This window comes from Oryx dammah, unplaced genomic scaffold (assembly GCF_014754425.2).
Source record: "Oryx dammah isolate SB20612 unplaced genomic scaffold, SCBI_Odam_1.1 HiC_scaffold_2, whole genome shotgun sequence".
NCBI classification, from domain to species: Eukaryota; Metazoa; Chordata; class Mammalia; order Artiodactyla; family Bovidae; genus Oryx; species Oryx dammah.
Genome location: NW_024070186.1, coordinates 12,628,258 through 12,654,336, shown reverse-complemented (window position 1 = coordinate 12,654,336; position 26,079 = coordinate 12,628,258). Strand labels below are relative to the sequence as shown.

Here is a 26,079-nt window from a genome sequence, read left to right as displayed (position 1 = left end):
AAAACACTGTCAGAATAGGGGGAAAATAGAACTTTATTTTTACCATAGGAATTAGACTCTGTCACAGAATAAGGACACTAAGGGACTCTCTCGTCTCATTTAATACAAATGAATAAAGACATTCTGCAGAGGGACCGCCTCTGCGCCGTCTCTGGGCTCGCTGCCCTGTGGCCAGCGTGCCCCGCAGTGCCCGCCCCTCACACCCAGCCCACGGCCACTTTCTCCTCTCCACGAAGGCGTTGCAGCCCCACACCGGCCTGTGAGCACCACCAGGTGCGACACCTCCATTCCCACCCCTTTCCCAGGACCAGTCCTCAGACTGAACTTCAACCTGTAAATGACCCCTTTCTGAGGAGGAGGACTTGGGTTCCCACAAAAGCCTCTTAGCCAGAACTACTGAACATCAAGCATCAGTGAGCTCGCAGGAAGCAGAACCCTGCCCACAGCACGCTGAGCAGGGCCAAGGACAGCACGATGTCGAGTGTCCTGTGCGTCTCGTAGATTGTCCCTTATTTCAAAAATAAAACTCCTATTTAAATCGAACCTGTTTGCAACAGGCCAGATGTGTGATTCTGCACGCAACAGATCTGTTATTGCTTGAAACGTAACCCCCAGGGCTGAGCTGCCCATGCCGGGGCACGCAGACCATCTCGAAATCACGAACCACAGCTGAGCGCCTGCCCACAACAGGGATCCGGGACCCGCACCATGCTTTTCGAAGGCGCCAATCAGGTCCAGGTAAGGCACGCTCTGTGCTCTGCGCTGAGGGGAGCCCTTCCCTTCCTTCCCCTCCCAAGCTGCAAAGAATGGTTTTGTCCCAACAGTCATAGTTGCTGCCACAGCCACTGTGTACACACGCTCAGAACCTCCTAGCCTTCAGACTGGAAAAGAAAACCTCCTGCACACCCAAAAGGTGCCTGGACTACAGCCTTGGCTTCACATGCTCGCACTCCAGGAAACGTACTAGTACCCAAGACTCAAGGGTGAGCTGCAGTGAACACCAGCAGGGAAGATGCTGGGCCTTACAGCCAGCACGGGACTTTTCCATGCACCCCCTTTCCATTAACCCACATTTTAAAAAAGTATTTCTTTCCTGACAGTATTTCTAAATGTGACTATGTGTAACATACAACAAATGAAAAATATGACTGGACTGCAAGAAAAAAAACCTGCTTGGGAAACAAGGTACTGAAACAAAGTCGTGTGCTCCTTGCTGGGGACAAGGGGACCAAGAGGGGCCCCAGAGACATCCAGCTGTAGCCCTCCGCCTGGGCAACAAGGCCCCAGATCCTCAGGGGGAGAGTCAGCGGCTCTAGTCACGGGGCTAGCACGCCCCCTCAGCGCTCCCACTCCAGGCAGTGCAGGGTGCACAGGTGTGCCAGCGGGAGAGGCAGTGGTGACAGCGCGCCCGGCCCCCAAATCCCTCGTAGGGCGCCCCAGCTGCGCCTGGCCGCCATCATCCTACGGAAGCCCGCATTTCAGAGAGAAGCCTGCCTGGGGTGGGGAAGGTACACAAAACACAGATGCTGTGGTTCTGCAAGCTCGCCTTTTTTGGTACCAGCACAGAGTGTCCCTGTCACTGAGTGTCCCAGAGGAAACCCGGCAAACCGCCTGGCAGTGCGTCTGCGCGCGGCTGTGCACGGGCATGGGAGGCTCAGAGCCCCAGCGACTTCTGCACAATCTGCTTGGCAACCTTGTAGAACTGCTCCCGGTCGTCCCGCCACATCTTGGAGGCATCTACGTTGGCACCACTCTCGTCGTTGGGCTCTGAAAGAGGGAGAATCTCCAGGTGAAAGGGGCTTGGCCAGGAAAGGACCTGGCACGACCCCCCACGTCCCGTAAGGGCACTGGGCATCTCCCCACGGAGGGAACCAGGCAGACCAGAAGCTGTGGGAGGCTGTCAGTTCTCTGGGGGGAAGAGCCCCTCCTGAGGGGCAAGGCGGAAGAGTGGTGCAAGCTGCCCCCAGGCTTCTCCACCCAGAGCGACAGCTTCACTTTAACACCAGCTGGCAGGCTGAGCGGCCGCAGGGCCCAGCCTGTCTATTCTGTGGAGGCACTCCCCCCACGACCAGGGTTGCAGGCCACTCCTCCCTCGGTTCCTCTGAGCCCCCTGTGTCCTGCCTACAGGAGTCCCTCCAAGCTGTGTCCCCTCCTGCCTCCTCCAGAGACAGCCCTGTACCTCACCTCCATGGCCAGGCCTTGGAGAGCCCCCGTCAAGGGTGGACACCCAAACTCTGCTCTTCCCCAGATCCTGCTCCCTCTGGACTCCCATCCCAAAGACAACGTCCCTCCACCCAGCGTCAGGGCAGGAGCAGGAGCCCCCTCACACCAGGCACTGAGCCTCCAGGGTCTTCCCAGCCTTGCCCTCCTCTCGGCTGGGACCTTCCCCACCTGCTTCAAGCACTTGGGCTGCAAGCACGATTCTTCTTCGGCACTGCCGTATGGTCTAACAGCCCCATGAGAGTCAGGCTCTGGGAGAGCACTTGTCCACAGGGCAACCCCCCAGGCTGGGCTCCAGCCACACCCAGTCCTGACAGGGCCACCATGAGGCTCAGTGCTCACCCCAAATGCCCCACCCCCCTCACCTTGTTAACTCCTCTGTGTTCTAAGCTGACCTCAGGGAGGGGCCCAAGCGCCCCGTGTCCTCACCTCAGATCAACCACTGTGGCTGCACCACTGGTGGGTGTGAAAGTGCCCTAGACTGTGGGGCCTCAGGTCTGGGGTCAGTGTCGCCTGAGCTTCACACCTAGGACACGGTGTCTATAACACAGCAGGACCCCCAGGTCAGGGCACAGCTAACCACAGCCAATGGCATGGCAGACAGACACAAGACCATCTCCACATCCCCAGTTATGAAAAGTGAGCTTACGCTTGGAGAAGAGCATGTGACTAACGCTAAATAAGAAAGCAGAGAATATACATCAACTACTCAGGGAGGAGGTTCATGACACTGTACAGGAGGCAGTGATCAAAACCACCCCTCAGAAGAAGAAAGGCAAAAAGGAGGCCTTACAAATAGCTGAGAAAAGAAGAGAAGTGAAAGGCAAAGGAGAAAAGGAAAGATATACCCATCTGAATGCAGAGTTCCAAAGAGTAACAAGGAGAGATAAGAAAGCCTTTCTAAGTGAATAATGCAAAGAAGTAGAGGAAAACAACAGAACGGGAAAGACTAGAGATCTCTTCAAGAAAGTCAGATACCAAGGGAACATTTCATGCAAAGACGGGCACAATAAAGGACAGAATGGTAGGGAAGCAGAAGATATTCAGAAGAGACAGCAAGAACACACAAAAGAACTATACAAAAAAGATCTTCGTGACCCAGTTATCCACGATGGTGTGATCACTCACCTAGAGCCAGACATCTTGGCGTGCGAAGTCAAGTGAACCTTAGGATCACTATGAACAAAGCCAGTGGAGGGAATGTTGCCCTCAATATGCCTACAAATATGGAAAACTCAGCAGTGGCCACGGGACTGGAAAAGATCAGTTTTCATTCCAATCCCAAAGGACAAAGCCAAAGAATGTTCAAACTACTGCACAACTGTACTCATTTTACATGCTAACAAAGTAATGCTCAAAATTCTCCAAGCCAGGCTTCAACAGTACATGAACCAAGAACTTCCAGATGTTCAAGCTGGATTTAGAAAGAGTAGAGGAATTGGAGATCAAATTGCCAATATCCACTGGATCATAGAAAAAGCAGGAGAATTCTAGAAAAACTTCACTGACTATGCTAAAGCCTTTGATTGTATGGATCACAACAAAGTGGAAAATTCTGAAAGAGATAGGAATACCAAACCACCTTACTTGCCTCCTAAGAAACTTGTATGCAGGTCAAGAAACAACAGTTAGAACCGGACATGAAACAATGGACTGGTTCCAAATTGGGAAAGGAGTATGTCAAGGCTATATATTGTCACCCTGCTTATTTAACTTATATGCAGAGTACATCATGCAAAATGCCAGGCTTGATGAAGCACAAGCTGGAATCAAGACTGTCAGGAGAAATATCAACAACCTCAGATATGCAGATGACACCACCCTTATGGCAGAAAGTGAAGAAAAACTAAAGAGCCTCTTGATGAAAGTGTAAGAGAATGAAAAAGCTAGCTTAAAACTCAACATTCAAAAAACTAAGATCATAGCATATGGCCCCATCACTTCATGGCAAATAGATGGGGAAAAATTGGAAACAGTGACAGACTTTATTTTCTTGGGCTCCAAAATCACTGCAGATGGTGACTGCATCCACGAAATTAAAAGACACTTGCTCCTTGGATGAAAAGCTATGACAAACCTAGACAGTGTATTAAAAAGTAGAGACATTACATTGCCAACAAAGGTCTGTATAGTCAAAGCTATGGTTTTTCCAGTACTCATGTATGGATATGAGAGTTGGACCAAAAGAAGGCTGAATGAATAAGAATGATGCTTTTGAGCTGCGGTGTTGGAGAAGACTCTTGAGAGTCCCCTGGACCGCAAGGAGATGAAACCAGTCAATCCTAAAGGAAATCAATCCTGAATATTCATTAGAAGGATTAATGCTGAAGCTGAAGCCCCAATACTTTGGCTACCTGATGCAAAGAGTTGACACATTAGAAAAGACCCTGATGCTGGGAAAGGTTGAGGGCAGGAGAAGGGGACGACAGAGGATAAGATGGTGGGATGGCATCACAGACTCAATGGACATGAGTTTGAGCAAGCTCCGGGAGCTGGTGATGGATAGGGCAGCCTGGCGTGCTGCAGTCCATGGAGTTGGAAAGAGTCGGACACGACTGAGCGACTGAACACCACCACTCAGGAAGGACCAGCGAGCTGCAAGACAAGGGTTAGTGAAGAAAGAGAAGCAGGCCCCAGTGTCAAACCTCTTCTCTGGACAAGAAATGCTACCGTCTTGGGGTGGCGGGGCGGCGTTACCTGCCAGCATGCTCACCACCGACAGGAGGATCTTCTCCACGCTCTGCACGGGGCTCCAGCGCTCGGCGCTGCTCTCGTAGCCCATGGGGTCGTCACCAGGAGCGTGCAGGATGGAGATGCAGACTCTGCCATCTGGGTAGACTGCGGGGCAGGACACACACGGTTAGCCGAGGGAACGCTGGTGCCAGGCCCGACAGGGACCAGTCGGACCATGGAGAAGAGGCACGAGCAGTGGCCACTGAAGGGAGCTGTCTGCACCATGACACAACCGTGGCCTGGGTGCCACACTAACATCCACACCCCGCCCACAGGCCCAGCGCGCTCCCAGGGCACTGCTCGATCATGAACACGGTGCTGGGCCGGCCTGCACAGCCCTAGTCCCCGTAGGGTGGCTCCATTTTCACATGGACTTTACAGGTATTACATCCAAGGGAATAAATGAAAGGCCATCTGGTCGTCAGATATTCTACCTGTGCGTCTCACGTAGTTAGGATCTTCACAACACTCTCATTACGAGCTTCTCAGATACTCCTCATTCTGCCATTAAACCTCTGAACTGGACTGTGTAAAACACAGGTCCCCGTGACTAGGAAAAAGGCTACAGGAATTACTTAACTGTCCAGAAAAACACAGGTACTGAGATTTCTCCTGGTAACTTACTCTAACAGAAAATGACCGCCTGAATTCTCTGGAAATCAGCTGTGCTTGAATTGAAATCCATCTTCCATCAACAGCACCACCAACTAGACCCTCGAGATGCACCTGCCATTTTCCTTTCACAGCTCTCAGATGAATCAGTACATGCTCAGATACCCAGGGATCAACTCGTCAACCTGTAAGGCTATTCAGTGGTACCAGTAACAGGCAGTTTTAAATAAACTGGCTGACTTCACCTCCACCATCTTGTGACCCTCTAGCAGAGGGAGCAGCTCTAAACAGCCTTTCCTCCACACCTCGCCCCTGGACCCCAACATCCAGCTCCAGCAGCTGCTGCGTGCTCACTGAAGGGTTAGAAGACCAAGTGCCATCTGTCCTGGACACTGGGATGTCCGTCCGAGGTCCACACGCACGGGACCCAGGCACCCAGGACACTCTGAACAGCTCTTCCTGCCACGGACAGAGAGGATACGTCCAATTTTCAACTCCAGCGTCACTTCCTCAGAGTGCGAGGACCATGCGATGGCACTGCTGCCCCAGAAACATCGGTAAGTAGCTGTGTCCCTGCCCCAGCCCCCTGCAGCCATTAGTGTGACCTCCTAAAGCCCACCCCACCCCACCCCGGGCCCACCCCCACCCCCACCCCCACCCACAGGGCTCCGTCCCCAGCACCCACCCCTGGTGCCAGGCTGGCAGTCTCTCTCCTCCAGCCACAGCAGAGCCCCAGCCTGTGCACTCACTCTGCCCTCTGCACTGCACACCGTGGCCCTTCCAAGACCACACTGGTCATGCAGGCCTCTCCACCCCTCACACCCTCTCCCAGCCCCTCAGCGGACCTCCATTGCTCCTCAGACAAACATCAGAATCCTTAGTGTTGACTACAGAGGCTCTTAGTTGGAGGTTTGCCCCCGCACTCCCAACATGGGGCCTCTGCACGGGCCAGATTCCCTCCTTGCCCCACACAGACCCTGGCCACCCCTGCTGCTCCTCCCACAGGAGGGGGGCTCCACACCCACCTCGCAGGTGCCCTCCTGGCCCCCATGGGGCCTCTTATCTGTACAACCCCGTGATCAGCGCCCATCGATGCCCTCAGATGGGAGCTCCTGCCCATCAAGCCCCCACCTCTGACTATCTGCTCACTGCGGCACCCCAGCGACCCACGGCGAATCTGCTGGGTTGCCCTCAGTGTTTATGGACTGACCAATCTTCATGATATTGTCACACAGTTCTCTCAAAAACAACTAACAAAATAAAAGTGGCATGCATACTCACTCACTGTAAGGCTAAATTTTAAAACTGTACTGATTATCTGAACATCAAATATATTATCAGACTATTAGCACCCCCATAACTCAACAACTTATTGGTCACATGTGTCTTTAAACTACATCACAGGTGTCATTGTAAAGACTGTATTTATTTTCAATGTAATCTTATTTTTAATTACGCACAGTCGTCTTCACAGTTGCATTTTACTGTTAATCACCTTGAACTTGCTGACTTCTTCAGTTGCCTCTACCAACCACAGTGAATGTCTAAACGTTGTATTATGGGAAATTCCAAACACACAGCAGAACCGCGCCATGCGACGCATGCCCGCCTGCACGCACCTCCAGGCGTCCCTGGAGCCAGTACGCTACTTCAGAAGCACTTACTGTTGGGGTGAAACATCTCGCAGGTAAATCTCATCTTTGGGGGACTTAATGGGTAATCAAGTGGGAAACTCAGGATGGCAGGAAACACCCCAAACTCAAAACAGGTGTCTTCTGGGCCCCTGGAAGATACAGAAAGAGAAACAGAAACAGGTAGATTTTCTTCAAAGTCTATCACATTTTAGACATAAGTACAGGATACTTCTACTGCTTTACAAATAAATGTAGGTGAAAAGATGATCTAAATAACACAATGAACTGGCTCTGGATGGGAAGCACTGTGTCGCTGTCCCCTTCCAATCTGGCTTAAACCATGAAGGGTGGGCCAGGCAGTTTCACAATAGCAAGGGTAAGAGTGAGGCCGCAGCACCTGTCAGAGGAGCAGATCAGAGGAGAGAGCCAGAGCCGGCATGCGGGCGCCCAAGATCCTGTCTGCCTGCGCAGTACAACTACATGCTACGATAAAGACACACACCAAGGCAGGTGTAAGAGCAGGCTCCACTGTACTGAATGAACAAGCGGCCACCAGCTATTATCTCGAAGGCTAGTTGTAGCTTTTGAAAGTGCCTGAGAAGTGACTCTGTAACTTCCAAGGGGCAGACCCAGAGCACACAGAGATGGCTGGCTGATGAGGCTCGAGCGCACGTGTGAGCCGCGAGCCCTGACCTGCAGGCCTGGGCTCGCATCACATCCTGGGCCAGCAGTCCCCTGGGTCCTCGCTGTCACCAGGCACGTGCCTGCCTGCCTGGGTTCACGTCCTCCTCGTGTGGAAAATGGCAGAAACGGGCCAAACCACTTTCAAAGTCCTGTCAAATTTTAAAAACACTATTCTGAATAACAGACAAGATGGAAGGCCAGCAGAGAGAGCGGGGAGCCACCCCGCTCACAGTGTGTCAGGGAGGAACCTTCTCCCCTCACAGATACAAACATCTTATAAAACAGGCCTGACACCTGGACCAGCTTTCCTAAGCAAACGTTTGTAAGGAGGCAGAACTGACGAATAACAGCTACACACAGTGACACAGCGCAACATTGTGGGAAGAGCAGTCAGTCCAACAAGGAGGAGGGATCCTGTTCTCTTCACAGGAGCGGAGAGGGCCTGAGGCCAAGGTAACACGCGGGCCCCAAAGACGGCAGGAGAGACAGCCTGCGCTACAGCAGAGGCTCCCAGTGCAGAGACACTTGACTTCTGGTGGAGGCACCCAGCGCAGCAGAGCTGGCACCGCGCCACTGCTGGGGGTGCAGGTGGAAATGGTCAAAACGAGATCAAGGCGACAGGGTTTGGTGGAGCCGTGTTTTCTCAATGGAAGACACACACGTGGATTCTGAAAGCTGTGTCCCTGCTACTCTGGGGGAGACCAGAGGGAAAAGCTGGTCAGTGTGGTGCCTGAGTGTCCAAGGCAGCGGTACCAGAGTCTGGGACAGGACGGCCACATAGGGGGCGAGGATGGGGGGCTCCCCGACAGCTGTCCCAAGCCTCCCCCTCTGAACGGGTCTGCACCCCGCCCCCTTCTCCAGTTGAGAGCTCACAGCAGAGGATGAACACCACTGCGGGGCTCCCCACGCATCCTCCCAGGGGAGGTGCCAAGAAGGAGGGCTGTGGCCTTGGCTAGGGTCCCCCCACCTCGAGCCAGGTCCCAGATTGGGTGGCTGAGGGGGCGCGGCGCAGAGCACAGCCCAGGCTGCTGACCCAGGAGCCTGCAGAGCAGGCCACAGGCATGCCAGGAAGGCTCGCAGCGCCTCACTGTCCCTGGCAGCTCCAAGCCAGAACAGAAAAGAACATCTAGGTAGGTTGTGTTTTTGGACTGAGCCAACTAGTATTTGCTCAAGACTTTGATAACAGGTCTTTGTTTCTCATAACAGGGCTTTCTTTAAAAAAAAACAAAATCCACTGTGTCATCCACAGCTTCAGAAGCAAGATCAAACATTTCCTAAAGTGCTCCCACATCTGAAATATCAAAGCTACTTGCAAATGCTCTGGTTCGCTACTGGTTGAAATGGGGGCTTCCTCTCTTCCAGGACACCCGGCGCCTTGGCCCAGCACGCGGGTGTGCCCACATGCACGGTGGCATACCGGCTGACTTCACGGAAAATGCTATCGAGTAAATTCCTGAGCTAAGATGGGAGACATAATTAGTGTTGTTTTTGGACAGCTTTCTTGCCACACTTTAGGACAGCTTCGCTCCTCCTCCACTAAAGAGGGCCTCACCTCAAAACCATATTTATCTGAGGCAAACACAGATTCTTCAAAGCCTACGAGTTATTTTCTACTGTAATTGATTAAAATGATGGCCTCAATTACTGCAGAGCTCTGAGAGATTTATTTCATTTCCTTTCTGAGACCAGCATTCAGAGCAGAGCAGAGCGGCCTTGGTCTCCTCTGTAAAAGCAGCAGTCCACTCTGCTCTCCCGGCTACCGAGGAGCGAGAGGCTGGGGCCAGCACCGTGAGCGCAGCACCTACGTCCCCGCCCGACCAGGCCCAGCAAGGCTTGGTCCTCTTGTAGGACAGTGGTTGCGGTCACTTGTAGAGCCAATAAACACTGGAGACATGCGGGGTTAATCTTCCAACATCACCCTCAAGGGAAGAACTGTGCTTTGCTTCTCATCTCTAAAACTGTAACATGAGATAACACAAGAAGCCCACGGCTGCATTCCGAAGGCGATGAGGAGGCCAGGGCACTCCACTGTGGAACCTGGGTGTGTCTGGGCTCGGTGAGCCATCTGCCCGCCAGGCATGTTCCAGGACCGCAGCCTGCCCGTCACTCCAGCTGCAACAGGTGTGGAAGAAGCTGTTTTTATGCTGTTCTCTTTTTCAAGTTTGTCACAGCACACAGATAAGATGTCTCAAATGTACATACAAGGCTTGAAGTAATGGAGAGACTGTAAACCCGTTCACTAGCACGCCCTTGAACTGGATCACCTAGGGACAATTACTCTCCAAAGTCAGGACCATAAAAAGCATAAAAAAGCATATGAAAGCATAGAAAAGAAGGGTACACGGCTTCACTGACACTCTCAGTCAGGGGAGCGCACCGCCCTTGCCCACACAAGAACCTCAGGGAGCACCCAGCTGGCGGGCAGGCGGGCAGCTCCAAGGGGTGCCAGAGCAGGGGCACCACCTCCTTCCAGTACCCTTGGCTCTGCTCTCAGTCAAAGCTTCAAGCCAAAGCCCCTGCCTCCCCTGCCCACATGGGCTGCATACACAGCCCCCAGGAGCCAGGACTCCAGCTCTGGGGTGCCCTGCTATGCTTCAAGGGCCCCAAGTCACTGAAGGCATGCTTGCTGCATGAGGGCCACCTGGCCAGCTTACATCTGTGGGACAGACAGGACAGGCCACAGGGAGCTGTCACCCGGGGGCCAGTGGGAGCCTGGTGGTCTTAGCTGGACTGAGTGTCTACAACCCCCTGGGACCAGCCCTCCTCAGCACTGTCTCTGGGATGGGCCCAGACAGCCGTGTGCCTCTGTTGTTGTGTTCTCAGCACCCCAGGTCCTGACATAGAGAACCAGTGCTGGTCACTCTGAGGAAGAAAAGCACCAGGCTTCCATTTCAGAAAAGCATGGCAGTAGCACATACAGCTCCCTTCCGTATAATTATTTTCATGATTAAATCTCTCTAAAGGTAGCCTACACTTATCCCCTAACTTTTCCTGTAACAGAAATTTCTGAAAACTTTACATCAAATATATTTGAACTATAGTTAAAGCTCACAAAATAAGTCCATCAGTTACAAGAACGTCATAGCGAATGCTGACATGGACAACAGCATCGACAACATGAACTCTGACTCTAGAGAAAACAGGTCTGTTAGAAAACATGCAGACACAGCAGCACACAAAATAAATGCAGACGCTCCCCTCCTGACCCAGCTCTGAGGCAGCCACTGCGGAGGCCGCTCACCCTCCAGGAGTCCCTCCACACGCGTCCACTCACACCTTTACCCACAAAACGGGGTCACTTTTCGTTAACAAGTACCATGGCACCACCGAGAGGAGCTTTTTAAGACCTGAATAAGTGGAGAGACATTCCACGTGCATAGACTGGAGCGCTTGTCAATATGCCTCCAACTGATCTAAAGACTGAGCACAATCCTGATCAAATCCCAACAGCTTCTTCACAGAAGCTGACAAGCTGATCCCCAGCTTCCAGTGGAAACACAAGGGGCCCAGAACAGGTAAAACACCTTGAAAAAGGAGAACAGAACACTCCCCAAGTTCCAAACATACTATCAAACTGCAGTGACGGAGAATGTGTGGCACTCACGGAGGGTTAGACACAGGTCAAGAGGACAGAATTCAGAACCTTCACACCAAGGGTCAACTCATTCTGACAAAGGTCCAAAGTGATTCAATACAGGAAAGATTTTCTTTTCAACAAATGATGTAAGACAAAGGGACAGCCACATGCAAAAGAATGAAGGTGCCCCTACCCAATGCTAAACCCCCAAATTATCCATAACAGGCCCAAAATCTAAATTTAATAACTTTAAATATAAAACTTCTAAAGGAAAACATAAGAGAAAATCTTTGTTACCTTGGATATATGACACTAAAAGGATAACCTACACAGAAAAACTGCTAAACTGCACTTTCAGTTCAGTTCAGTTGCTCAGTCGCGTGCGACCCCATGAAACTGCACTTTATCAGCAATAAAAACCTTTGCGTTTCAAAAGACTCTCTTAAGAAATTGAAAAGAAGGGACTTCCCTGGTGGTCCAGTGGTTAAGACTCCCAATGCAGGGGGCACAGGTTTGACCCCTGGTTGGGGAACTAAGATCCCAAATCCCATATGCCATACAGCATGACCTAAAAAATTTAAAAATGGAAAGAAAATATGCAGACTGGGAAAAAATACCTGAAAATTATACATCTGATAAAGGACTTGCATCCAAAATATATAAAGAATTCTTAGGACTAAATAAAAGATAACCCAATTAAAACTGGGCAAAAGTTTCTAAGTTCACCAAGAAAGACACCTGAATGGCTCTTTAGTCCACGTAAAGATGCTCAACAGCATCGGTCACCAGGGCAACGTAGACCAAACCCACACTGAGACCCACATCACACTCACCAGGACAGCTGGCATCAGACGACACAGAGAGGGTGAGGAAGTAAAGAAGTGCACACTCAGCACTCAGGTGGGAACGTGAAACGGTGGCTCCGTGAGTCTACTCCTGGGCATTCAGCCCAGGGGACGGGACACCTGTCTGCACACTCAGATCCAAAGTTCACAGCTGCACCGTCACAAGAGCCCAAGAGGGGAGCAGCCAGACAGCTGCCAGCGGGTGAGGAGATCCCTGCACAGGGGGTAAAGCTCACAGGCCGGAGCCGCTGCCCCAGGCTGCAAGGAGGAACCTCGAAGGCACCACGCCCAGAGAAGGAGCCAGAGGCCCTGTCCTGTGACTCCACTTGTGGAAAAGTCCAGAAAAGGCCAGTCAACAATCAGAGAGCAGATCGATGGTGCCGGTGGCTGAGGGCAGGAGTGGGGACTGCGAGCAAATGGGCATGAGCACTTTTCTGGAAATGCTCTAAAAATGACTGCAAAACTCTCCTTATTTAATGTACTAAAAAATCACTGACTTGGCACACTTGATCCAGGTAAAACTCTGCGTGTAGATCCTTTCTCAATAAAGCTGCTCAATGTACTTGGCCACACCAGGGTCTCTCAACCTCAACACCATTGCCACCTCGGGCATCCTGGGCACTGTGGGGCACTCAGCACTCTCTCACCCAAGACAGGGCAAGAGCTTCCCCTGCCACCCGGGGGTGTCAGCCATGGTGTCTCCAGACATGGCCCAACATCCCACAGGAGAGGCCCTACTCAAGGACAACACTGGTCTAGACTTGCCTTCCAACATCTGCCCGATCCATGACCGTGCCGTCGGCATCCTGCTCACTGGATGTCCATAACTTGGGCTGGACAATGACGTTTCCACTTTTTTTTTATGACCACAGTGAATGTTGCAATGAACGTCCTCACACACAGGTCTTCACAACACCTTTCTTTTCCTCAGGTTTTGTTTTTGGCTACGCTGGGTCTTCGACACTGTGTGGGCTTTCTCTAGCTGCAGAGAGGGGGGCTCCTCTCTCGATGCAGTGCAGAGCTTCTCATCATGCTGGCTTCTCTTGAGGAGCATGGGTGCCAGGCCCGTGGGCTTCCGCAGGTGTGGCTCGAGGGCCCTACAGCACGCGGGCTCCCATGGGTGTGGTGCAAGGGCTTAGCTGTCCTGCAGCCTGTGGGATCTTCCGGATCAGGGATGGAACCCATGTCCCCTGCACTGGCAGGCAGGTTCTCACCCACTGGACCACCAGTAAGTCCTTTCTAACGCTTCTGATGAAGGACCCCCAAGCGGCGAACTGCTGGGCCAGAGGACATGCAGTACAAATCATTCCATGTGCTGTAACAGCTCAGGTCCATCTCAGCAGCCACAGCACTAATGGGAGCCAGCTTCCGGACTCATCATGAAAGCCTGGTATAGAGGGCGGCACCATGCCAGTGGCCTTGGCACTCAGCATGGGCCAAGCACAGCCTAGGAAGGGCCTCAGTCCAGGAACCTGAGCCGCGGCCTAGGAGGGGCCTCGATCGGGGAAGCCTAACCACAGCGGGTGTGAACCAGCTGGGACCCGAGTGTGCCGGCAGACACAGGGATGGAGTCAGCCAAGGGCCCAGCTATTCAGGAAGGGGGGTGGGCCTGCTCGTTTCACCACAGCCTCAGGGCCCTGACCTGGAGATGGGACAGCAGCTCGACCTCGGCAGCTGCTTTAAGAAGCCTGAGACAGGACAGAAATTAGGCAGCGAGACACCAAGGCCTCCACGTCTTGTCCTGACACAGAAGCTAAACTACCACCCTGCATGGCGGGGCTCCTCCTATCCGGCAAAAGCACGTGTCCGCTCCCCAACCACTGCCACACGGCAGCCAAGGCCACTGAGGTTGCACAGGCCAGAGACCCTGGAGCTGGACAAGGTGGACGTGAAGCCATCTGTCAACAAAGGTTTTGATCCAGAGAGGCAGAGCGACTGCCCAAGACCATGAAGCCACTCAGACACACACAGCCCAGGGACCCACAGGCCTCAGCAGGACTGACCGGAAGCCCCAGTCCTTGCCCCCTGGGCCACAGGCTCAAACTCTACCTTAAGCTGAGCCGAGAGTCACTGAGTTCCTGTCTCCTTTAGTCAAAGAACAGGCTGTGGCAACTTTATTACTGTTTCTTAATTTGCTGGGTTTCCCATCCTAGGCCCTTACCCTTGTTTTTTCAGGGCAGAGCTGTGGGGTTACCTGGGACACGTCTGTATCCTCAGACGAGGGCCCCATATGACTAGCTCTCAGTATTTGCTGCTGGGACATCTGAACAGACGTTTTCCTCGCTGCACAGCTGAGGCCTTGTAGGTAAGCACTACAGCAAAGCCCAACAGTACCGGGCTCCCAGAAACAGGCACAGCGCTTTTTAGAAGCACAAGGGGATGGAGGAAACTCTGGAAACAATTAAAGAATAAAAAGAGGAAAGAGAAAACCTATCACACCAAAGAGCAAAACTCAGCCGTCTGCCAGAACAGCAGAGTGAGACAAATCAATGGGAGGACAGTTAATTCCTTAATAGATGTTTTCAGCACATTTGTAAACGGCCTCTTGTTTGTGGAAGGATCTGGAACGGGACCAAAACCCACAATCTCAGCAGATCCCGGGGCCGGGGAATTCCACGCTAACGCAAAAGCCTATTCAAACACAAAAGTACTCTACCTAAAAGTAGTTCTAATCACTTTTTAAGATAAGTTTTCAAAATATTGGTTTAATTTTATACTATTTACCTATAATTAGTAATATTTACTCTAACAGATTCATAACAGTAAATCCTTTAAAAAAACACACGCACTGGAAGGCTCAAGTGTCCCAGAAGGGCTTCTTATGTCCTGTTAAGTACGCCTCAGCCATAGCTTGGGAAGGCTGAAGGGCCATCAGGAGCTCGCTGACCCCTGTGCACCCGCAGACGGGCTGCCCTGGGTGGGACAGAAAGAATGCACGTGACCTGGCAGATGGAAAGGATGTATTACAGACCAAGTTCACGGGATTCGATCTCCTGTTTCCCCAAAGATAAAAAGCTTCCGCTGACCCGAGTGCCTCAAACGCAGACATGCTGACCAGGAGACGCACCCTCCAGTTTGGACCTGCTTTAGGGGGTAAAAGACAGTACCTGTTAGATACAAACACAGACTGTGAAGTCATCCTGCCAAAAGCACTTCCCCACAGGAAAGAAATGGGCATCACAGGCCCAAGCCACCGGCTATAACAAACGATGAGGCAATGCTAGGTGTGACTTATTTTCTTTGGATAGTTTATTGATGATTTTTAAAACAATTTGCTTATCAAAAAACCTCACTTTCACACCAATTTTCATGTATTAATCTAAGCTCTACAGACAACACTCAGCAGCAGTTGGTCTCTCAGACTAAACCTGACATGAGCACTGAGCAAACGCAGAGTGTCTCCTGACCCTAAGTGCACTGCAGACCCAGGCGCACACCTGCCCCGGCAAACCTCACACACCTCCCGGGCCGGCCCCGCCAGAGCGCGCCTCGACCCAGCAAACCCACCTGAAGAAGACCTGCTGGCTAACTGGAAGGTCTCATTTCACTAACAAGAACACTGAAACCGATTTTAATTTCAACTTCCTAAATTCTACCTACCCACATTTTGTTTAAAATACCACCTAAGAATGGTCAAGAATCACACACCTAAGGTCGATAGAAAACAAGGGACTGGGTCCCAGGGCCAAAGAACACTCTGGAGTCAGAAGTCCACTGCTCTTTCCAAGAAGCAACACTTAACAGTGAAATATGACATCCAGGCAGGACCTTTCTAGAATGAAGTCAGGAACCACACTGCTCACCTTAGAACTAAGCCATGTCTCTAAGTCAAGAACAAGGGAAGGCCAGACAAGGTACACAGAAAAGGAGCGGCAGCAGGGGACCGGAAGGACTGGGAAGGCCGGGAGAAGGGAACCAGGAGAAGGGGAGGGGGAGATGGATCCAGGCTGCACCCACAGACCTGGGGCCGCGCCCGCACCCTGGGGGTCCTCCCCACCACCAGGGCCCCAGGCTCACAGGGACTCTTCAAAGCCTGAGCCCATTCTGTTTGAGGCTAACCCAGAGTCCAAACTTCATTATTCTGAAACTCTACAAATACAAATACTTAACTAAGCCTTTCACTGGCTTTAAGGAAACACTCATTCCCTTTGGATGAATGTTCCTGCTGTTTGTGTTTTTTTTTTCTTTTCAAACTTTTTATTTTATATTGGGGTATAACTGATTAACAATATGACAGTTTCAAGTGGACAACAAGGGGACTCAGTCATACATATACATGTATCCTTGTCTCCCGAACTCCAGTCCCATCCAGGTTGCCACATATCATTGAGCAGAGTTCCAGTGCTACAGAGCAGGTCCCTGTTGGTTATCCATTTTAAATATAGCACTGTGTACACATCCATCCCAAACTCCCTAACTACCCCTTCCCCCATCCATCCCCCCAGGCAATCATAAATTTATTCTCTGAGTCTGTGCAACAGTTTCTGTTTTGTAAATTAGTTCAAATGTTCGTGCCATTTCTGCTTTCAGATCAGCAGACAGAGAAAAACTCAACAAAAGCGGTGCACTTGGCCTTTCTCCATTGACGCCTCCAAGCAGTCACACTGCTGAACGTTAGGCACAGTTCTAATTTCCAGTAAAGGCTTAAAACCAAACAACACATATGATGAACTCACATGATCAATGCCTCCCATTCAAAAAAATTCTCTTCATTCATGGGGCCTGCAGGGAAAGAAGAAATTCCAGAACTTTAATTCTGTAGGAAACTTTGGCAGTTAGGAGTAAATGATAAAGACTGAACTTCACAGAACCTTACCTGCCACAATTCCTTCTGGAGGATTCAGCGTTAATTCTGTAAGATAAAAGGTAAGGCCATTACGAAAAAGAATGCATATTACCTTGCATTTTAACAAAAAACTGTAAAACATATATAAAGCTATTCATACATGACATAGCATACATAGTAGCGAATGGAAATTCTGCTTGTCCCAAGTGAATGCCGGCTGCACTGACACTTCAGATCAAGACTGTGAGTAGTTCTTTCTGCCAGCAAAAAGGGAACTTTCAGAACTGCCAACACTTCCACTTTACAATGAAGAAACAAACAAACAAACTGGCTTAACTTTCCAAAATACTCCTGCTGGTTATTCTGACTTAAGCTCACAAATCAAACATGATATATTATATCCCAAATGAATGGGAATTCCTGTCATGTTGACAGTGGTCGTCAAAATGATAATGCTGCACTACGGACCTGCGGTCTCCTGAGTCCTCCCTGGGAGAGGACCGCAAAGGGCCCCACCATGCCCAGCACCTGCCGGTGTGGTGACCCAACCACTCTGCTCCTACGGAGGAGCCAGTGACCATGAAGCCCCAAGAAACCCTGGTGCCTTGCTGAACTCTGTGGGCCAGTGAAGCCGGGCAGAGGCAGGGGTGCAACTGCACAGCCGACTTGAACCACAGCGAGGATGTGTGCTGCTGAGCTGGAAAATCCCGCCAGAGAAACAGGTTTCAGAAGGATGAAAACAGTCTAGTTCTGAAACATCAAGTTAAAGATGCTTGCAAGTCATCCAAGTACAGACTGTCAAGGGGGAAATTGGGCCTGTGACTAGAGCCCTGAAGAGTAGTCCAGGCTGGACACATAAATCAGGGGTCCTGAACACAGGATGGCGCCTGAAAACAGGAATGGAGTAAAATTAAATAAAATGTAAAACATATGTGCCCACAGACTCATACAGGAATGTTCCCGGCATAGGAACATCATAAACAGCCTCACGCAGGAAACAACCCAAATGTCTATTTATGGTAAATGAACAAGGTACGATCCATCTACACCAGGGACACTGCTCAGCCACAGACACGTACTCTTGCCTGGGAAATCCCATGGACAGAGGAGCCTGGTGGGCTACAGTCCATGGGACTGCAAAAGAGTTAGACACGACTTAGCAACTGAACAACAATAAACATGACCCAGAAAGTCATCTCCAGAGTGTAAATTCAGGTATGTGTGCACACGGGCACCAAGAGACACGCTGAAGAATTTTTTTAACTGCTGATGTCATGACTTGGAAGACTAGCATCAGAATCTAGGTAGCAACAAAGATGCTTCTGTGCAGAGCAACTTGTAACAAATTATAACCACCACCACTATAAATCCACTTCTAGAAAAATATGAGGAAGTAGCAGGTGAGAAGTCACTGGATGTGACTAAGCAGTTTTACACGGTAACACATAGCATGCTCCCAAAAGGGACAGAGAATGTACCCTGATCAAGCACAGTAACTAAGAGTAAGGAGACTCTCTGGAATCATTCCTTCCAATGAATATCCAGGGTTGATTTCCTTTGAAACCATCAGTTCTTGGGTGCTCAGCCTTCTTTATGGTCCAACTCTCACATTCGTACGTGACTACTGGGAAAACCATAGCTTTGACTAGATGGATCTTTGCCAGCAGAGTGATGCCTCTGCTTTTTAATATGCTAAGTTTCTCAAAGCTTTCCTTCCAAGGAGCAAGTGTCTTTGACTTTCATGGCTGCAGTCACTGTCCACAGTGATTTTGGAGCTCAAGAAGATAAAATCTGTCACTGCTTCAACTGATTAGGGTAGATGAACTACAAAGAGCTAAAGAGGGGTGCGGGATATAATGTCGGTGGGAAAGGGAGTGAGGTGCCTGGGCATGGGGAGGAACTTGCACCCAAAAGAGCTGGCCTTTTTCCTCCTGCATCTGGGAACTACCACCCAACCCCCTCAATGACACCCTCCCTTCAGGGAGGGGCAAGGTCTAAACTCTGCAGCTGGAGAACTGCTACCTCCAGCAGCCTGCCCACCCTCATCCTTGGTCAACAGCGGCATCTACTGGTCAGCAAAGAATTACAGCAACCCTAAGAACCCACCTGCCGATGCAGGAGATGCAGGTTCAATCCCTGGGTTGGGAAGATCCCCTGAGGAGGAAATGGCTACCCACTCTAATATTCTCTTGCCTGGGAAATCCCATGGACAGAGGAGCCTGGCAGGCTACAGGCCGTGGGACTGCAAAGAGTTGGACACGACTGGGCGACTAAATAACAAACAACGCTCTGTTTACTTGTTCTGTTTTGTTTTTAAAACACAAACACACAACCATATTGTTTCATGTTTAATGATAAAAACAACTTCAAAAAGAGAAACAAAATCTTAATATCAGAGAAATTTGCAATGCCCATCCTTTGCCACTGATTCCTTGAGAATGATAACTGGTTAATAAAAACATCGTTTTAAGTAGTGACTTAAGAAACAGATACTGCACAAAATAAAATATACACTTTGACCAGCAGTGCTATTTCTTGGAATTTATCCCCTGGACACAAGGGTAAAAATAAGAAAAGACATGTGGGTAAAGTTAGTTATTTCAAGGCTTTTTGTAATAGCAAACAAACAAAAAAGTTGGCAACAACCCAAATGTCTATCAATAGGGGACCAGTCATATTATGACACCCCTACTGATGGGACACCTCTGTGTCCTCATACAGGATGAACTCCAGGATGCAGTAAGTGGCATAAAATGGAGAGAAGTGCATAACTGGGATCTTTAAAAAAGAATTAAAATTAAATGAGGTCATGGGGGTGGGCCCTAATCCAATCTAACAGGTGTCCTTTTAAGGAGATTTAGGGCACAGGCATGCAGAGGGATGGACATGTGAGGACAAGGGAGGAGACAGCTGTTTCCACGCCCAGGAGACAGGCTTCGGGGACCAGTGCTACCGCAACTGGATGTCTGATGTAAGGAAGCGGTTTCCGTGGCTTAAGCTCCTCATCCTGCGGCACTTTGTTACAGAGGCTCAGGCAAACTAATGCAGCACTCAAAAACTCAGAGAGCCATTTGGAAATCATCTGCAAATAAACGCTGATCTTTATCCCATACCACACACAAAACCTTGACATGAATCACAGATTGAAATGTGGAGGTAACAGTATGAAGAAATCACAGGAGAAACCCTTAGTGAGCTTATGTTAGGCAATGATTTTTTAAACATAACACAGGAAGCAAAAAATGGTTTAAAAGTCAATCAACTGGATGTCACTGAAAATTTTAAAACCTTTGCTCTTTTAAAGGCACTGTTATGAAAATTACAAGGCAAGCCGCAGGCACCGTCATTCAAGGGACAGAGGGAAGCCAAGCGAAGGAGCTAGAGTCCTGCCAAACAGCCAGTGCGCACAGCTCACACCGCACGGTGCGCTCCAGATGCCAGCCGGGCAGCAGCATCTGCTTCACCGCAGGCTTAAAGAGGCAAGCCAGTCCAAGCAAAAACACTTTCAAAATGTCCAACAAAAGACCTGCACCAGCATCATACAAAGAACTCTTCGGGTGTAATAAGGAAACAACTCAATTAAAACCTGAGCAAAAGACTCAGGACACATTATCAATAAAGATACAGGGATGGCGTATAAAAACAGGAACTAAAACCATAATGAGACACCACTACACACCCAGCAGAATGACTAAAACTTTAAACCTCATCACACCAAGTGTCAGCAAGTTGGTGGGCCTCCTGACACCCTGCTGGTGGGGAGGTAAATGGTACAACTGCTTGGGAAAACAGTTTGGCTATTTCTTTAAAAATCAAACACACATCTCACATGTGACCCAGGAATTTACTCAAAAGAAACGAAAGCGTATGTCCACAGAAAGACAGGGAGCCAGATGTTCACAGCAGGTTTACCTGTAACAGCCAAGAAAACTAGAAACAACCCAAAGGTCCGCTGACAGGTGAATGCAGTGACAAGCCGTGGCGGGTCTGCCCACACAGAGGGACGTCCCTCTGCAAGGACAGGGAGCGACAACTGGCCAAAGCAGCAACCTTGAGGAACTGCAACATGACTGCAGAGTGAAAGACCTCTGACAAAGAAAGTACAAACAACTAGGAGAGTGATCAACGTGGACCAAAGGTGGATTAGTCATTGCCTGGGTGCTGGAGGTGCAGGAAAGATAGGGCCCAGAGGATTACAAAGAGGCAGGAGGAGGCTGGGGAGGTGGGATGGCTGCACATACACCAAAGTCATCAATGAACCCTTTATATACCAGCTTACTGCAGTTCAATTATACCTCAATAAAACTGTTTACAAAAGGGTGGCTAGGAAAACAGACATCACAAAGGTTGAAAGACAAAGCACAAACAGGGATAAAACTCTTGTAACATATAACCACTACTCAGCAGTGAAAATGGACACAGCTCTAATAAATGAATCTCAGAAACAGTGCTGAGCAAAAATTCAATTTGCAGAATACATACTGTGCAATCCCATCTCCACTAAGTATAAAACCAGGCAAAAGTCAGTAAAACGTGTAAGAGGATATTACAGGCTTCCCGGGTGGCACTAGTGTAAAGAGCCCGCCTGCCAAAGCAGAAGACAGAAGAGGCGCGGGTTCAGTCCCTGGGAGGGGAAGAGCCCCTGGAGGAGGAAATGGCAGCCCACTCCAGTACTCTCTCCTGGAGAATCCCAGGGACAGAGGAGCCTGGTGGGCTACTCTCCACTGGGTCATAAAGAGTCAGACACGCCTGAAGCGACTTGGCATGCGTGCACGCAGGAGGATATTAAGTGACAGAACTACAAAGAAAAGAACAAGTCACACAGAATTCGGTGGTCGTCACTCCTGGTGGGGCTGAGAAGGAACACACACCAGACTGCTCGGTTTCTGCTAACGTTCTCCTTCTTAAGCTGGTGTCATTTTACTATATCATCTGAATGTACACCTCCTATATTGTTTAAAATATAACATCTTTCACAATAAAAGCTTTAAAAAGATAAAAAGAGTTAAAGACAGGGAAGGACGACAGTAACGCGAAGGCCAGGGTGTCTGCTGTGTTCAGAGACGGCATTTCCAGGGAAGCAGGGCAGGGAAGGGCTGCCCATGGGGCTGAAGAGTCATACTGGGCAGACGGGTTGATGAGATCAGAGGCAGAAGGGCTGGGGCATGCAGAGGCTAAGAGGTCAGAGACTAAGAGGGCTTCTGGGCAGAGTGACCCGATCTGACTTTCTCCTGTGCTGGGAACAGAGCCTGGGCCAGCGTGGAACCCCAGATAGAGGAGAAAGTCTGAAAGTGGGTCAACAGACCATACGTGGATACAGAATAACGAATCAGCAAAGACAATTGAAGGCTTGCAGCCCAAACAACTGGAAGAACAAGGCCGAAGGGTATTATAGATGGACTTAGGGCTCCCGTAGCAATGCATCACAGTCGAGTGGGCTTAACACAAAAGAAATTTATTATGTCACAGTCTGGAGGCTAGAAATCCCAGCAAAGTGTTGGTGGGCCTCGTTCCTCTGAGGGCTCTAGGAAGGATCCTTCCTTGCCTCTCCCAGCCTCTGCGGATTGCTTCCAGCTGAGGCAGGGAAGGCTGGGGGGGGCAACAGGTGCAGGAGCACAGGGGCTCAGCTCTGCACACCTAAGTTTGGGGTTCCTACTGGCTTTAACTGGCTTTACCAGTGCCCCCGAGAGTCTGTGAAAGTAACCTTATTTGGAAACGGGAGCTGTGCAGAGGTAATCGAGTTAAAACAAGGATACGCCGGATTAGGATGGGTCCTAACGAATGACTGGCATCTTTATTAGAGGGAAGCCGGCCATGGGAAGCAATCCGTAGAAGCTGGGAGAGGCAAGGAAGGATCCTTCCTAGAGCCCTCAGAGGAATGAGGCCCACCAACACTTTGCTGGGATTTCTAGCCTCCAGACTGAGACATAATAAATTTCTTTTGTGTTAAGCCCACTCGATTGTGAAGAGTTGCTACGGGAGCTCTAAGTCCATCTATGACACCCCCAGAAAATCCCAAATGCATAAAGATAAAACATCAAGAAAAGAGGTCAGTTTAAGACACTTTGGTTCTTTCCCTGCCTCTCCTTTTTTCTGGCTGTAAGAACCTGGGCAAATCATTTTGTCTGTTACTCAATTCCCTGCAAAATCTGTAAAATCAGGAGGCTGAACAGACTCACACTCAAGATCCTACCACCTCAGAGTTTCTGCAGTTCTATGACTATTCAAGTACAAGACAGTGGGCCTACTGCTGCTGCTAAGTCGCTTCAGTCGTGTCCAACTCTGTGCGACCCCATAGATGGCAGCCCATCAGGCTCCCCCGTCCCAGGGATTCTCCAGGCAAGAATACTGGAGTGGGTTGCCATTTCCTTCTCCAATGCACGAAAGTGAAAAGTGCCGGGAGCCAGCACGAGGAAAGGGGTCCGACAGAAAAGTAAAAGTGAAGTCGCTCAGTCGAGTCTGACTCTTAGCGACCCCATGGACTGCAGCCTACCAGACTCCTCCATCCATGGGATTTTCCAGGCAAGAGTACTGGAGTGGGTTGCCACTGCCTTCTCCGAGTGGGCCTAAACCCCATCCAAATCTATCTAATCCCTCGTGCACAGAAGCTGCTTCTGGGGGGATACCTTCCCAAAGGATGCACCACCCTAAAATGCGGGAGGACAGCAAGCCGGGATGCTAAGGCACAAAAGACAAGAACCACTAAGTGGAATTTTGTCATGTTCCTGAGATACAGCATCAACAAGTAAGTAAGTGAAGCCACTCAGTGTGTCCCACTCTTTGCGAGCCCGTGGACTGTAGCCTATCAGGCTTCTCCGTCCATGGGATTCTTCAGGCAAGAATACTGGAGTGGGTTACCATTTCCTTCTCCAGGGGATCTTCCCGACCCAGGGATCGAACCCGGGTCTCCCGCATTGGAGGCAGACGGTTTAACCTCTGAGCCACCAGGATCAACAACAACCCCCCCCATAATACACTGTAGTCATTTTTTACAGCTGATGTGACAATGACCACAAACTCAGTGGCTGAAAACAACACCCACCGATGACCTCACAATTTTTGTGTTAGAGGCTGGGCACCCACAGGCCAGTTGGTTCTCTGCTGATACTCTCACAAGGCTGCCACCCAAGTTCACTAAGGGGCCTGGCAGGATCCCACTCCCGGCGGCTGCAGGACTGAAGCTCCAGGTCCTGGACCCCAAAAGGGGTCGTTCTCAGGTTCCAGAGACCACCATGTTCCTCCGGTCCTGGCCCAGCCCTGTCAGGGGGGTCCTTTTCCTGGGTCCCCGACCTCCCCTCCTGCCTCCTGATCTGTTTGGGGGCCTCGTGTGACGACTGGGTTCCACCCTAATAGCCCAGGACACACTCCCCACCTTAATGTCAGCTCCTTAGTTACCAACATCTCCAAAGTCCCTCACAGCGGTGCCCAGGTCAGTGTCTGATGGGTAACCAGGGTCTAGAGTCTTTGCGAGACACCTGTAGAGCTCTGTGCTATACACACTCCAAAATGTTGTGCATTTACACATTAAAACACACAAGATACGTTTCTGTGATACAGCTTTGAAAATCAACTGCTATTTACATTTTATTACTACAAACTGACAATATGGTTGAAATAGTTAATGAGCCTTTTGTAAGTATGGTAAAGAGACAACATGAGAAAATACAAGCTCAATGATGCAAAGACTAGACTGAAGCAGCCACCTAAATTCCCTGTGCAGGGGTTTTATAGTGTCTTCTACAAAAATAACACCTGCTGGCAGTCTACAAACAGGGTCAAACACACAAACAGACACAGCAACACACACTAGAATGGCAGGAGACGGCACGTGTCCCCAGACACCTGACTCCAGCCAGGTGTCCCACGAGGAGACAGAGGCAATGGCCCCTACCCCCAGTCTGTTCAGGGGGAACCGCATCTCCCCACTCTGCCCCCAAAAGTCTTTCCTAAATATACATTCTTACCTGAAAGAACACTGGATGGTGAGTACTGTTTAAACATTTAATAAGCCTCCACTTGCAACACTCTGGTTCCCTCCAGCCAAACACCAATACTCTCTGGGCAGGGCCACCAAGACGGTTTAGGGTGCGCGCAGGTTTACCAGTTCGCTTTATGACATTCATTACTATAGTTTATCTTCAAGTTTCTTCTGAAAGTGTCCCCAGTATAACAACTGTCACAGCGCACGCTCTAGACAGCCAGCTGTCAGGCACCTGGCTAAGCCCCATCCTCACAGATGGGGATGGGGGAAGGTGCAGGGCGAGGGCCAGGCCAAGGTCGGACTGCTGACCGGCAGGTCTGAACCGCACAAAGGCTGCCACTGTGTCCCAGCAAACACAAGAGCATTCGTCTCCCACTTATCATCGAGACTCCAAGGGCGCCTCCGCGGTAGAAGGCAGAAGACGGTTCTCGTTTTCCCCTTTGCCTTCAGCAAACATCAGAAAATCCTGCGGGCACTGAGCACTAAGGACGCTGTGTTGATACCACCCAGAAGAAAGGTAGGTGGCACCGCTCAAAAGCCCTTCGTTAAAGCGGAGCCCCGAGTCTGACCTCCGGCCCATCACAATGCGCTCCCCACTACCCCCAGGACGCTTCCTGGACCATCACAATGCGCTCCCCACTACCCCCAGGACGCTTCCTGGACTTCCCAGGAGGCCGGCGGGGCGCCCCGACCCGACCCGCGGGCGTCCGCGAGGCTGGGGCAGCGGGCCCTCCGTTACCGCAGAGCCGGCGTCTCCGGACCAGCGCCACGCCGGCCTCTCCCAGCCGGACGTCGCGGGCGGCCCCGGGCGGTCGCACGAACCCGTCCCGAGGCGCACCGACGGAGTCCACGCCTCGCACCGGAAGGCAGGCAAGGTGCAGTCTCGAACTCACGTTTGTACTCGGCCATCAGCCTCTTGAGCGCCGTCCCCGCCATCGTCCAGGCAACAGCTGCGCCGTCAGCCTCGCCTCCTCGGCTCTCTACCCTCCCGCCCGAGGCCGGGGCCA

General features: G+C 50.7%; 1 protein-coding gene across 2 annotated transcripts; it reads right to left on the bottom strand.

Annotated features, from left to right (window-relative positions):
• Nucleotides 1-15: 15 nt before the first annotated feature.
• UBE2G2 (ubiquitin conjugating enzyme E2 G2) lies at nt 16-26,079 on the bottom strand. 2 transcript variants are annotated; one of them, XM_040265059.1, is made up of 6 exons: nt 25,966-26,079; nt 17,122-17,157; nt 16,982-17,027; nt 7,230-7,348; nt 4,934-5,058; nt 16-1,767 (listed from the first exon to the last, which is right to left on the bottom strand). In XM_040265059.1, exons 1-6 carry the CDS (start codon nt 26,006-26,008, stop codon nt 1,738-1,740), a joined length of 399 nt encoding a protein of 132 aa, XP_040120993.1. In that variant the 5' UTR covers nt 26,009-26,079; the 3' UTR covers nt 16-1,737. The 2 variants fall into 2 exon arrangements, with proteins under 2 accessions (XP_040120993.1, XP_040120984.1); XM_040265050.1 differs by having other exon boundaries at nt 4,918-5,058; nt 25,966-26,078.

What these genes read in the sequence shown, in the direction of transcription:
- UBE2G2 (XM_040265050.1), bottom strand. Translation starts at nt 26,008, where the DNA reads ATGGCGGGGACGGCGCTCAAGAGGCTGATGGCCGAGTACAAAC. An exon ending in TCCAGAAGGAATTGTGGCAG is followed by an intron (nt 17,028 to 17,121) that starts GTAAGGTTCTGT and finishes CTTTCCCTGCAG; the next exon opens with GCCCCATGAATGAAGAGAAT. An exon ending in CGAGATGTTTCACCCCAACA is followed by an intron (nt 5,059 to 7,229) that starts GTAAGTGCTTCT and finishes CCTGCCCCGCAG; the next exon opens with TCTACCCAGATGGCAGAGTC.